Consider the following 13,502-nt stretch of genomic DNA (forward strand, 5'->3'; position numbering starts at 1 on the left):
CGGGTCCGGGGGACCGGAAAGGGGGAGGACCGGGTCCGGGGGACCGGAAAGGGGGAGGACCGGGTCCGGGGGACCGGAAAGGGGGAGGACCGGGTCCGGGGGACCGGAAAGGGGGAGGACCGGGTCCGGGGGACCGGAAATGGGGAGGACCGGGTCCGGGGGACGGGATTGGCGAGCGCACCGCCGACACTGTTTCCTGTTCCGTTACCATGGCGGCCAGACTCATGAGTCTGGCTCGAGCCGGATTCCAGAGAACTTTCCGGAACCTGGGTGAGGGCGGCGGGAGCCGGAGCGGGTGGGGCGGCGGCGGCACCGACACCGGAGGCGGGAGGCGGGAGGCGGGAGGCGGGGGAGCTCCCGGCCCTGGGTCGGTCTCGGTGTCCCCGCCGCTGTGACCTTCCCACAGGGTCGATCCTGAGGAGGGATGTGGGTTGGTTTGGGGGTATCGGAGCCGGTGGAGGTGGAGGTGGAGGCGGAGGCGGAGGCGGGGGGAGGGGATGTGAGTCGCGGGTATCGCTGATTGGCCTCCAACCCTCTCCCTTTGAGTTTGTCCATAGTGGAGAGTTTTCCCCCGATTCCCATTGACTCCAGTTTTGCTGGGGCTCCTTGATGCCACACTCACTCAAATGCTGCCGTGCTGTCAAGGGCAGTCACTCTCACCTCACCTCGGGAGTTCAGCTCTTTTGTCGATGTTTGAACCAAGGCTGTAATGAGGTCAGGAGCTGAGTTGTCCTAGTGGAACTCAAACTGGGTGTCAGTGAGCAAGTTATTGCTAAGCAAATGCCACTTGATAGCATTGTTGACGATACTTTCAATCACTTTACTAATGATCGAGAGTAGATTGATGGGGTGGTCATTGGCCAGGCTGGATTTGTCCTGTTTTTTGTGTACAGGACATACCTGGGCAATTTTCCACATAGCCGGGTAGATGCCAGTGTTGTTGCTGTACTGGAACAGCTTGGCTAGGGGTCCGGCAAGTTCTGGAGCACAAGTCTCCAGTACTATTGCCAGAATATTGTCAGGGCCCATAGCCTTTGCACTATTGAGTGCCTTCAGCCGTTTCTTGATATCACGTGGAGTGAATTGAATTGGCTGAAGACTGGCATCTGTGATGCTGGGGACCTCCGAATGAGGCTGAGATGGATCATCCACTTGGCACTTTTGGCTGACGGTTGTAACAAATGCTTCAGCCTTACCTTTTGCACTGATGTGCTGGGCTCCCCATCATTGAGGATGGGGATATTTGTTGAGCCACCTCCTCCAATAAGTTGTTTAATTGTCACCAGCATTCATGACTGGATGTGACAGGACTGCAGAGCTTAATCTGATTCGTTGGTTGTGGGATCGCTTAGCTCTGTCTTTCACTTTCTGCTTATGCTTTTTAGCATGCAAGTAGCCCTGTTTTATATAGCTTCATCAGGTTGACATCTCGTTTTTAGGTATGCCTGGTGCTTGTCCTGACATGCCCTCCTGCACGCTTCATTGAACCAGGGTTGATCCCCTGGCTTAATGGTAATGGTAAAGTGAGGGATATGCCAGACTATGAGGTTAAAGATTGTGTTCGAGTACAATTCTTCTGCTGTTGATGGTCCACAGCGCCTCATGGTTGCCCAGTTTTGAGTTACTAGATGTTACCAAATATATCCCATTTAGCACAGTGATAGTAGCGCACAACACGATGAAGACGGACCTCATGGTCACTCCAACCAATACAGTCATGGACAGATGACCTCCCTCACCACCTGCCACAGACCCAGTCTAGCAGCTATGTCCTTTAGGACTTGGCCAGCTCGTCAGTAATAGTGCTACTGAGCCACTCTTGGTGATGGACATTGAGGTCCCCCACCCAGAGTACATTCTGTGCCCTTGACACCCTCAGTGCTTCTTCCAAGTGGCGTTCAACCTGGAGGAGCACTGATTCATCAGCTGAGGGAGGACGGTATGTGATAATCAGCAGGAGGTTTCCTTGCCCATGTTTGACCTGATGCCATGAGACTTCATGGGGTCCAGGGTTGAGGGCCCCAGGGCAACTCCCTTCTAACTGTATACCACAATGCTATCTTTTCTGGTGGGTGGGACAGGTATCCTCAATGTGAAGACGGACCTCATGGTTACTCCAATCAATACAGCCATGGTCCCAGGGATGGTGATGGTGGCGTCTGGGACATTGTGAGGTGTGATTCTGTGAGAATGACTATGTCAGACTGTTGCTTGACTAGTTTATGGGACAGCTCTTCCAATTTTGGCACAATTCCCGAGATGTTAGTAAGGAGGACTTTGCAGTGTCGTCACGGCTGTGATTGCCGTTGTCACTTCTGGTGCGTAGGTTGATGCTGGGTGGTCTGTCTGGTTTCATTCCTTTTTTCTGTAGGATTTGTCACAGTTTTTATAGAACTGAGTGGCTTGCTAGGCCATTTTATGGGGCATTTAAGAGTCAGCTATATTGCTGTGGGTCTGGAGTCACATGTAGGCCAGACCAGGTAAGGATGACAGATTTCCTTTTACTCAGTTTCATAGTCAGTTTTACTGAGACTAGCCTTTAGTTCCTGATATTTTAAACAATTGAATTTAAATTCCATCAAATGCCGTTTATGAATAAGTATGCTATTTATGAACGCATTGAGTAATTATAATGAGGGATTTCAATTATCCAAATATAGATTGGGATAAGATTAGTACAAAGGGACAAGAGGGCGCAAGTTTCTGGAATGTGTTCAAGATTATTTTCTGTAGCAGTATGTTTCCAGTGCAATGAGCGGGGTTGAGGGGGGTGGGGGGGGTGGGGGGAGAATCACAGTTGGACCTGGTTCTGAGTTGGCCCAAGTGGATCATATATCAGTGGGAGAGCATTTAGGGGACAGTAACCATTGTATCATAAGGTTTAGGTTGGCTATAGAAAAGGGACAAGGAACAGTCCAGAGCAGGGATAATTAATTGGGGCAAGCCAACTTCGATGGGATGGGAATGCATCTGAATCAAGTGAGGTGGAATCAAATGTTAGCAGAAAAGATGGTGGCTGAACAATGAGTCACCTTCAAAGAAAAGGTATTTCTGACAGTGTCAAGGTATATTCCTTTGAAGGGGAAAGGTAGGACAAATAAATCCAGAGTGCCCTGGATGACCAGGCAGATAGAGGTAAAGATGAAAAGGAAGAAGTGCGCATACAGCAGATGTCAGGTAGAAAATACAATGGAGAGTCAGGCTGAATATTGAAGGACCAGAGAGGAAGTGAAAAAACTGATAAGAAAAGCAAGGAGAGAGCATGAAAAAAGACTGGCAGTAAACATAAAAGGGAACCCCAAGGTCTTCCATAAGCATGTAAATATAAAAGGGTGGTAAACAGAAAGAATAGGACTGACTAGGGATAAAAAAGAGGACTTGCATGTGGAGGCAGGAGAAGTAGTGGAAGTATTAAATGAGCACTTTGCATCTGTCTTTACAAAGGACTACCCAGGCCGAGGTGAGAGAGGAGGTAACTGGTACACTTAAAGAATTTACAATTGAGAAGGAGGGGGTATTAGAAAGGATATCTTTACTTAAAATAGATAAGGTACCAGGACCAGATAAAATGCATCCAAGAGTTCTGAGGGAAGTGAGAGTGGAAATTGTAGAGGTACCAGTCTTCCTTAGACATGGGTGAGGCCAGAGGACTGGTGAATTGCGAATGTTACGCCCTTGTTCAAAAAGGGCTGCAAGGATAAAGCCGGCAACTACACACCAGTCAATTTGACTTCAGTGGTAGGGAAACTTCTGAAAACTATAATATGGGATAAAATCAGTAATCACTTAGACAAGTGCAGGATAATTAAGGAAAGCCAGCATTAGTTCATCAAGGGAATATCATGTTTAACTAACTTGCTGGAGTTTTTTTGAGGAGGTAACAGAGAAGGTTGATAAAGGAAACGCTGTCAATGTGGTGTTTATTGATGTTCAAAAGGCATTGATACAGTGCCGCACAACAGACTTATGAGCAAAATTCTTAAGTTGTGCAATACACAGGAAAGTAGGCACTTGGATACGAAATTGGCTGAGTGACAGGAAACAGAGAGTAGTGATAATGGTTGTTTTTCAGATTGGAGGAAGGTTTGTAGTGGAGTTCCCCAGGGGTCAGTATTGGGACCCTTGCTCTCCCTGATATATAATAATGACCTAGATTGTGGTGTGCAGGGCATGATTTCAAAATTTGCAAGTGATACAAAGATTGGAAACATTGTCAACTGTGATGAGGATAGTCTTGAACTTCAAAAGGACATAGACATGTTGGTGGATTGGGCAGACAAGTGGCAGAAGAAGTTCAATTCAGAGAAGTGCGAGGTGATTGATTTTGACAGGAAGAATGTGGAGAGACAGTTTAAAATAAAGGGAGAAATTCTAAAGGTGGTACAGGAACAGAGGGACCTCGGTGTATATGTACATAAGTCATTGAAGATGGCAGGGCATGTTGAGAGAGCAGTTAATAAAGCATATAGCATCTTAGATCTTAGGCTTTATTAATTGGGGCATTGAGTACAAGTGTAAGGAGGTCACGTTGAACTTGTATAAGACACTAGTTAGGCCTCATCTGGAGTACTGCGTCCAGCTCTGGACGCCATACTTGAGGAAGGATTTGAAGGCATTGGAGACAGTACAGAGGAGATTCACAAGAATGATTCCAGGATTAAGAACTGGATCTATGAGGATAGATCGTAGAGGTTGGGACTGTTTTCTTTGGAGAAAAGAAGGCTGAGAGGAGCCTTGATAGAGGTATTCAAGATCCTGAGGGGTATGGGCAGGGTAAATAGTTATAAACTGTCCCCACTTGATAGAGCATCAAGAACTCAGTTAAAAATAATTAACGAAATGAGTAAAAGTGATGTGAGGAAAATGTTTTCACCCAGAGAGTGGTTGAAGTCTGGAACAAACTTCCTGAGAGGGTGGTGGAGGCAGGTTCGATTGAGGTATTCAAAAGGGAATTGGATTGCTACCTGAAAAAAGAGAATGTGCAAGGTCACGGGGATAAGGCAGGGGAGTGGGATTAGGTAAAATGCTGTTTCAGAGAGCCAGGGTAGACTCGATGGGCCAAATGGCCACTTGCACTGTAAAGATTTTCTGCCTTATATGGGGCATTGGTGATATCACATCTGGAGTACTGTGTACAGTATTGGTCTCATTATTTAAGGAAGGATTTAAATGTATTGGAAGCAGTTCAGAGAAGGTTTACTAGACTAATATCTGGAATGGGAGGATTGTCTTATGAGGAAAGGTTGGACAGGCTAGCCTTGTATCTGCTGGAGTTCAGAAGAATAAGAGGTGACTTGATTGAAATATATAAGGTCCTGAGGAGCCTTGACAGGGTGGATGTGGAAAGGATGTTTCCTCTTGTGGGGGAATCTAGAACTAGGGGTCATTGCTTCAAAATAAGGGGTTGCCCATTGAAGACATATGAGAATTTTTTTCTCTGAGGGTCGTGAGATTTTGGAACTCTTCCTCAAAAGGAGGTGGAAGCAAAGCCTTTGAATATTTTTAAGGCAGAGCTAGATAGATTCTTGATAAACAAGGGGTTATCTGAGGTGGGCAGGAATTTGGGATTGAGGTTACATTCAGATGAGCCATGATCTTATTGAATGGTGGAGCAGGCTCGAGGGGCTGAGTGGTTTACTCATGCTCCTAATTCGTATGTTCATATTTCACTTCTGGAAAAATGTACATCCTCAAAATGTTGTGCCTCTTTGCTGTTGGACTTGCTATTTATTTAGGCTTTCAATGGAATTCAGATTCCATTAATTGTAGATTTTTTAACTTTTTTAGAATTACCGTAGTTTTACTTTGTCAAACCAGTTAACCAGTTTTGATTCATGTCATGATCTCTCCATAAACCCTGAAATCTATAATATTTAGGGTTAGGAACAACAATGGTTCACTATCTTGAATTGTTTTATTTTATTTATGTATTTGAGGTGTAAAAAATCTTGCTCTTTGTGTTTTCATTATAGCTCCTGGCCGCAGTGTTTTAGCATCACACACTAGGTTTGAGGGATCTTCTTCTGAGACTCGACGTAAGTAAATGCCACGCTGTGTTTAATATGCTATTTATGACACTGGTTTCCTTCTGCAAATATTAGAACCTTTAAAGTGAAGGTGGTGGTTATGTTTCTGTAATCGAAAAAGGCAAAGACAGATGTTAGTAATGAATAGTATGTCCGACAGGGGAATATGATGTGTCTAGTGTGTGGGTGAAGAGAGTTAGCATGCTTCTCACTTATTATGTGCTAATGTGCTTCTCATTTTCATCCCACACCGCTAGCTACCAGCAATGTGAAAAAGAGAATCCAATGTTCAAGTCACTCCCTGTCAGTACATAGCCTCTCCATTGGCAGTTCCTCAGCTGTGCCTGCCTGTGGCAACATTCAAACTGTGTCTCTTGTGCCACCAAACTAAAGCTTCAGAGGAACTCTGAGGAGGTTTGACCCCAGACATGCAGTGTGCAGGCCCACTGGCATGTGGACAGGCGCTGGCACTCATGGACCAAACTCCTAGCTATGGGTGAAAAGCTGCACTGCCTTGTGAATACCTCTGGAGAATTGAAGGCTAAAGGCATAAATCCTGACAAAAAATCTAGAGTGGAGCTCAAAGGCAGACTAATACCCAACTGTGCTATCTTTTTGGCAACCCTTGCACAAAGCTGGTACCAAACGTGATATTGTTTTGGCCCAGATGGATGTTAATAGATCAAAGCTAATTGGTGAAGCAGAAACTAAGGCACAGAGCTTTTCTTTATTGACTTGTTCAATCTCACAGCTCTACTCCTGCTCAACCCAGTGAGCCAGCTGTCCCCTATTTATATGTGCTCAAAGCCAATACTCATCACCTGTTTCTCTTAACTGTAACAATGTACTTGATAAGACATTAAGAATGGAGAGGTAGACAGGGGGCCAAGAATGTTTGGGCTACTCCATTTCTATTGAACACAGAGCTTAACACCAAAGTACACAAACCATCATCTCACAAGATGGATGGCTGCCAGAGGACCATAGCAACACCAAATGGGAAAGGTTTCATTCTTCAGAGAAACCACAGGGACAGCTGATGTGGAGTGTAATAAAGGGTACTTTTTGAAATTGTAGTTAACCCATGTTCTTGATGTAGAATTGATGGTAATTGACCTTAATCTGACCTGTGAAATATCTAACTTGGGAGTTTATTATATCATTCTTCAGCATGAGGGCATTGCTGGCAAGGCTGGCACTTATTGCCAATCCTAAATTGATTCTGGGAAGGTGTCACCTTGCACTCTGCAGTTGATGTGCAGGTACTCTGTAGCCTTTCTTAGGCAGAGTGTTCCAGTATTTTGACCCTGTGACAATAAAGGAGTGATGATGTGTCCAAGTCAGGATGCTGTGTACCTTAGAGGAGAACTTGGAGGTAATGTTCTTCTGTGTTATTCTAGGTTGTGGGGTGGGGGAGGTCACAGGTTTAACAGGTGCTGTGGGTTAACACTTGGCGACTTGCTGCTGTGCATCTTGTAGATAGTACACACTACAGACAGGTTACTCTGGTAATGGAGGAGGTGGATATTTAAGATTGTGGAGGGCTGCCAATCAAAAGCAGTGTTTTGTTCCAGATAGTGTCAAACTTCCTTAGTGGTGTTGGTGCTGCACCCATTCTAGTGTGAAGAATATTCTAGCACTCGTCTGGGACAGAATTTTATGTTCCCTTGGTAGCGGGTTTGTAGTTGGGGGTGGCTGTAAAATTTCTCGGATGGCCTTCACACCAGGCTCCCGTCTGCCCCAATCTCTTTGCGGTTTTACGCTGGAACAGGCGAGGCCTACAGCCAGCCCACCTGCCCTTGCCCCAATTATTGACCACTTAAGAGCCATTTCCCGCCCAGTCTCAATTTTCAGGCTGGCGGGAGGAGTGGGTGGGAAGAGCCTGAAATGTAACCCTGTTCAGGCCTCGGGTGGGAAAGGGGAGGGAGGGTGCACCTTCAGTAGCCTCCTGCCCCCAAAGGGGCTGGCCCTCACAGGTTCTCCCTTCCATCCCTGCCCTCTCCACCAATAACAGCACTCACTTCTGCCCATTCCCCTGGGGTTCACCTCCCCACCCTGTCCTGAGACCCCTAAAACTTACTTGGTCCTGGACTCCCAGGCTTTGGGGACTGCTTGCAGTCCCAGTCATATCCACTGCAGCTTCTGGTGCTGCAGGGATGATTGGCTGGCAGCTCCCTGAGGTGGGACCTCTTCCAGAGTGAGGGGCAGAAGTCCCATCCTCAACCATTTAAAGCTTGTTGGAGGGTGAAGTAGCTGCGAGGCAAGCAGTACCGGTGGGGATATGTTCTCCTCTAACTCCTTGGATCGCCATCCTAAAAATTCTGGGCCTGATCTTTGTCTTGAGGGTGATGGACAGGCTTTGGGGAGTCAGGAGGTGGACCACACACTGCAGGATATTCTGCCTCCCAAGTAGCTACACCATTTATTAATGCTTAAATCATTTATAAACCTTTTCAATCTGTTTATATTAACATTCTCTGCAAAATGCACCAAGGTCTACAAGCTTTCTTAATAGGGAGTAATAAGGTAGAAAATGGATGAATGAAATTTACTTAGCAATGCTGCACTTTACCTTGCAGCTACCGTCCGACCAAGGAATGAACTGCAGCACAACCAACTCTCTGCATTTGGTGAATATGTTGCTGAAATTCTTCCCAAATACATCCAACAGGTGCAGGTACGGGTGTTAGCAATTTGACTGGTCCTTTGACATAAATTGGGCTGCTGAGTTTTATAAATCAGTCAGATATGTGTATTGTTTGGTCAAGTATTGGTTTGGTGAATCTGAAATGAGGCTTTTCCTAGGAAATCGCTTCCCTTGTGTCAATTGGTCTAATATAAATAGTCTTCTGAAACCTGTATTAGAATCTAGCACTGTGCCATTCCTAAAATGATTATTGAATAAGAGGCAACCGTCACCTAAAATACCAAGCAGGATGTCTCATCCAAGCAACTTTTCCTAAGATGCCTTACTGTAGCACTTTTGTGCAAACATCGGATGTGGAAAGCTGTACAAATCTTTGTTCCTAATTCGTTCAATTTGGCTTTTTTGGCCACTGTGACGCCAGCATAAATTATGGTGAAAGTAACAGTAATAAAATGAAATGGAAAAAGAATTTTGACCATAAAGTTTTTTTGATTTGTTAGTATATTCTATAATGCTGTTATTATTTCGACCAATCCAATATGTCAAAACATCATGAGTATTTGGTCACCTTTGCCTTATCTTTGTTAAACAGGTGACATGTTTCAATGAGTTGGAGATTTTTATCCATCCAGATGGCATAATACCAGTGCTGACATTCCTGCGGGACCACACCAATGCCCAGTTCAAATCTCTTGCGGATGAGACTGCAGTGGATATCCCTTCTCGTTCATTTAGATTTGAGGTAATGGAGGAAGAGGTCAGGGGAGAGTGAAATAGTACCTTCTAGATGGTGGTGGTCATGGGTTTGGAAGGTGGGTTTTATAATTGGTATAAAATATTACATTCATCACAGCTTTAAAAATCTGCATGTTTTTGGGAGCAATTTGAAAATACTTCACAAATATTAAATGTTAGATGTTATGGGGAAGAATTATTTCCTGGTTTGCAGAGCAATTTTGGTGCAGCAATAATATATTTGTTAAAATGTAATGATGGCAAATACATTAAGTTTCTAAGTCTTAAGATCTTTCACTCTCATTTGAGATGCACCTTGAATTGGCATCATGATTTTTCCACAACAATCTCACTGTTTGTGCTGTAAAAAAAATTGTAAGATTTGGGGACGTAAGTTCAAGGTGAGGGGCAGGAGGTCTAGGGGGGATGTGAGGAAAAACTTTTTTACCCAGAGGGTGGTGATGGTCTGGAATGTACTGCCTGGGAAGGTGGTGGTGGCGGGTTGCCTCACATCCTTTAAAAAGTACCTGGATGAGCTCTTGGCACATCATAACATTCAAGGCTATGGACCAACTGCTGCTAAATGGGATTAGGTAGGTAGGTAGGTCAGTTGTTTCTCAGGTGTCGGTGCAGACTCGATGAGTCGAAGGGCCTCTTCTGCAGTCTGTGATTCTGTGATTATTAGATTACTAACTAGAATGCTGTTCGTCGCTTGGTAGTGCAGAACTTGAATCTTGCTGAAAAAAGATACTTGCTGTCCTAGTTTTTCGTCTTGCACTCATCAGGACAGAAGCAAGAATGCCAAATTTCAAAAGGGACCACGATTTATACTGCACGAGAAAAGACTGCTGATTGGTGGGCAAGCCAACTCTAATTGACCACGGCGTTGACATAGAGAATGCACCAGGCAACTACTGTTCCCCATGCTTTTGTTTAAATCAAAAAAGGAGCAATTACCGACAGAGGAATTTTGGAAACATGGATAAATTTGAAAGAGCCTCACCTTGATTGGTGTCTAGGTTCCCACTGTGCTGATGTTGCAATTGAAATTTATTTTAAGTCCTTTTCTGTTACTTTTCCAACAGATTGTGTATAACCTGCTTTCACTGCAGTTTAACTCTCGTATCCGTGTGAAGACTTACACTGATGAGTTGACACCACTGGATTCCTTGGTATCTGTATTTCAGGCTGCAAACTGGTATGAGAGAGAGGTGAGCTGAAGTAATTGGGGGAAATATTATGAGAAGTCTTTTATTGCTAGTTAATCTTTTTTTTAATCATTCATTCACGGGATGTGGGCTTCGCTGGCTGGGCCAGCATTTATTGCCCATCCCTAATTGCCCTTGAGAAAGTGGTGGTGAGCTGCCTTCTTGAGCTGCTGCCGTCCATGTGGTGTAGGTACACCCACAGTGCTGCTAGGGAGGGAGTTCCAAGATTTTGACCCAGCGACAGTGAAGGAACGGTGATATATTTCCAAGTCAGGATGGTGAGTGGCTTGGAGAGGAACTTGCAGATGGCGGTGTTCCCATTCATCTGCAGCCCCTGCCCTCCTAGATAGTAGTGGTTGTGGGTTTGGAAGGTGCTGTCGAATCTTCAAGGAAGCCAAGACCAAGTGCAGTCTTGGTTAAAGAGTGGAAAATAATTAAACCAAGGTCAAGGGAATTTTCAGCATTGGAGATCAAAGGGTGGGCAGGGAATGACAAAGTACAGTGGTGTTATTAATATGTGCAACAGAATCTTAGCAAAAGCAGTTTATGCTCTAAATTTAACTCCATCTTAAAAGTAGACATTGAATCTGGTTGTGAGCAGGATTCGGGATGGAAGAAAAAAACTGCAAAGAGCTATTGAGTTTGTAACATGTGAAAGACAAAGATACGGCATGTTATATTTGGGACTCTTCATTGTTTCTGTCATATATTACCTTTCTTTATTGTATACTTAGTGAAGTATATATAGTGATGAGGATAATTGAGTTACCTTTATGCTGATGGACTTGGGGGGGGAGCAAACAGTTGTCTGTGAATTCCAACAGGTCAGAGTTGGATCATGGAAATAGTTAAATATTTTGAGATAAAAACAAAAAAACTGCGGATGCTGGAAATGCAAAACAAAAACAGAATTACCTGGAAAAACTCAGCAGGTCTGGCAGCATCGGCGAAGAAGAAAAGAAACGTTACTCGAAACGTCAACTCTTTTCTTCTCCGCCGATGCTGCCAGACCTGTTAAATATTTTGAGGTTTAGTGGAGCCCAAGATTGAGTCAATGTATGTTGTCTATGGAAGGAACAGACTTGATGAGCCAAACCACCCCGTTCATGTTTCCTGATCTTTGTCCATTGAAATCAAGAATGTGAGGCTTTCACAGTGTAGTCAAACACTGATTATTGTGTGCTATAAGGGGCTTAATTCACAACATTATCCATGTGATGAACAGTAATGTGATTTGAAACTGTTGTACTGTGCTCTCTAATTCCATGAAGTATTGGATGTTATGTGAAACTGAGATATAATGTATTGTTTTACAAGTTACTTCATTTATTTCAGTCTTGGCACTTTTAAGAAAAATCTAGTCTATCCCTCTTACAAATGCTCTTTTAATAACTTGTTTAAAATTTACCACAATCTGTAATATCATACATAAAATGCAAGTACCTGTTGGTAGGTATACAGACATTTTGATGCATGTCAATCTTTTTTAATTTCAAGTTCTTAAGGAAGCCTCGGATGTTACTTTGAACTTCTGTTCTTCCAGATTTGGGATATGTTTGGTGTATTCTTTGCTGACCATCCAGATCTAAGACGAATCCTCACAGACTATGGATTTGAAGGTCATCCTTTTCGCAAAGACTTCCCACTCTCTGGCTATGTAGAGGTATAAAATAATCTTGTATTTTTTGATGCTGTACATCTATTTTTTTCTCTTTTCCTCCATGTCCTGCTCTTCTACTCAACACCACCCGCACCTTCCCCCCCAAGTCACCCAATCAACTTTGTAAGTTTTGGAGTGAAAATCTCTTTTAACAAAAGAACATCAGCTATTGACAGTTAGCCTGAAATAATTGCAAAAAATTCCTGGAGTTGAATGTCCCATCCCATTTAAGTATTACATCCATGGTCATATTTTTGGCTCACTATTCCTCTTCCTTCCAGGTACGTTATGATGATGAGGTAAAACGTGTTGTAGCTGAACCTGTTGAACTTGCCCAGGAATTCCGCAAATTTGACCTCAACAGTCCATGGGAAGCTTTCCCAGCGCATCGTGAGCCAACTGAACTGCCCAAACTTGAGGCAGGAGAGAAAAAAGCTGAGACTAAATGAAGAGACAGCTGAGTCCTTTGGGAAGATCTTGACTAATGTCAATTTTAATGCGGACCTAAAATAGCTGTTTTCTGTACAACCTAATGGTTTGTGTGAAGCTTATGTAAATAAATTACTCTTATAAGGTTATTTTTTGTTGCCGTTTTAATTGCATTAACTGTCTCTGTGCCAAGAGCGAACAGGTTTAACTTGGAATCTGGACGACAGTGAGGTGGAGACGTAGTCCATGAAGTTCCTTGTTTGCTTTAGAAAGTTCCTTTGGCTTGAGGGCTGGACATAGCTGCTCCCTGATGATGGATTGTGGCCCATGTAGAAGCAAATGAGAAAAGCCGGTGCTTCCAAATTTTCAAACTTCAGATAGATGGAGGGAGGGAAGGATGGTTCATTTTGTGTATGGTAAGATCATTGTTGGAGGCTTTTGGTGTTTATATGGAGAACCTTGTATTTTGCATGTATGGGGAGGTTATTTTTGCGGAGGGGCTAAGGGATTTAAATCATCGCATAATCATATGAGGCCCACTTATTGGCTTTGACACATGTATGTAGATCCCAGCTCTAAAAGTTAGTAAGTATCCCTGCAATAGGACACACGATATAAACTTGTCAGTCATATATTTTTCAGGATTTTAGTATTGAATTTTATGGCCAGTGTATCGGGTTATGTAATTCTTTGGTAAGATGTGTGAAATTGGTCCAAACCCGCAACCTCTATCATCTGATGGACAAGGGCAGCAGACATATGGGAACACACTGCCTGTAAGTTCCCCTCTAAGCCAT

The 13,502-nt window shown here is 43.9% G+C and overlaps 1 protein-coding gene across 2 annotated transcripts; it reads left to right on the forward strand.

The window, feature by feature from the left end:
• The first annotated feature begins 154 nt into the window (after nucleotides 1-154).
• On the forward strand, nucleotides 155-12,854 carry ndufs3 (NADH:ubiquinone oxidoreductase core subunit S3). 2 transcript variants are annotated; one of them, XM_041196795.1, is made up of 7 exons: nucleotides 155-270; nucleotides 5,973-6,035; nucleotides 8,606-8,703; nucleotides 9,266-9,415; nucleotides 10,494-10,619; nucleotides 12,160-12,279; nucleotides 12,558-12,854. In XM_041196795.1, the coding sequence occupies exons 1-7, from the start codon at nucleotides 210-212 to the stop codon at nucleotides 12,723-12,725; spliced, it is 786 nt and encodes a 261-aa protein (XP_041052729.1). In that variant the 5' UTR covers nucleotides 155-209; the 3' UTR covers nucleotides 12,726-12,854. The 2 variants fall into 2 exon arrangements, with proteins under 2 accessions (XP_041052729.1, XP_041052728.1); XM_041196794.1 differs by lacking the exon at nucleotides 9,266-9,415.
• Nucleotides 12,855-13,502: the final 648 nt, after the last annotated feature.

This window comes from Carcharodon carcharias, chromosome 10 (genome assembly GCF_017639515.1).
Source record: "Carcharodon carcharias isolate sCarCar2 chromosome 10, sCarCar2.pri, whole genome shotgun sequence".
NCBI lineage: Eukaryota > Metazoa > Chordata > Chondrichthyes > Lamniformes > Lamnidae > Carcharodon > Carcharodon carcharias.

What these genes read in the sequence shown, in the direction of transcription:
- ndufs3 (XM_041196795.1), top strand. Translation starts at nt 210, where the DNA reads ATGGCGGCCAGACTCATGAGTCTGGCTCGAGCCGGATTCCAGAGAACT. An exon ending in ATCTTCTTCTGAGACTCGAC is followed by an intron (nt 6,036 to 8,605) that starts GTAAGTAAATGC and finishes TTTACCTTGCAG; the next exon opens with CTACCGTCCGACCAAGGAAT. An exon ending in CAAACTGGTATGAGAGAGAG is followed by an intron (nt 10,620 to 12,159) that starts GTGAGCTGAAGT and finishes CTGTTCTTCCAG; the next exon opens with ATTTGGGATATGTTTGGTGT.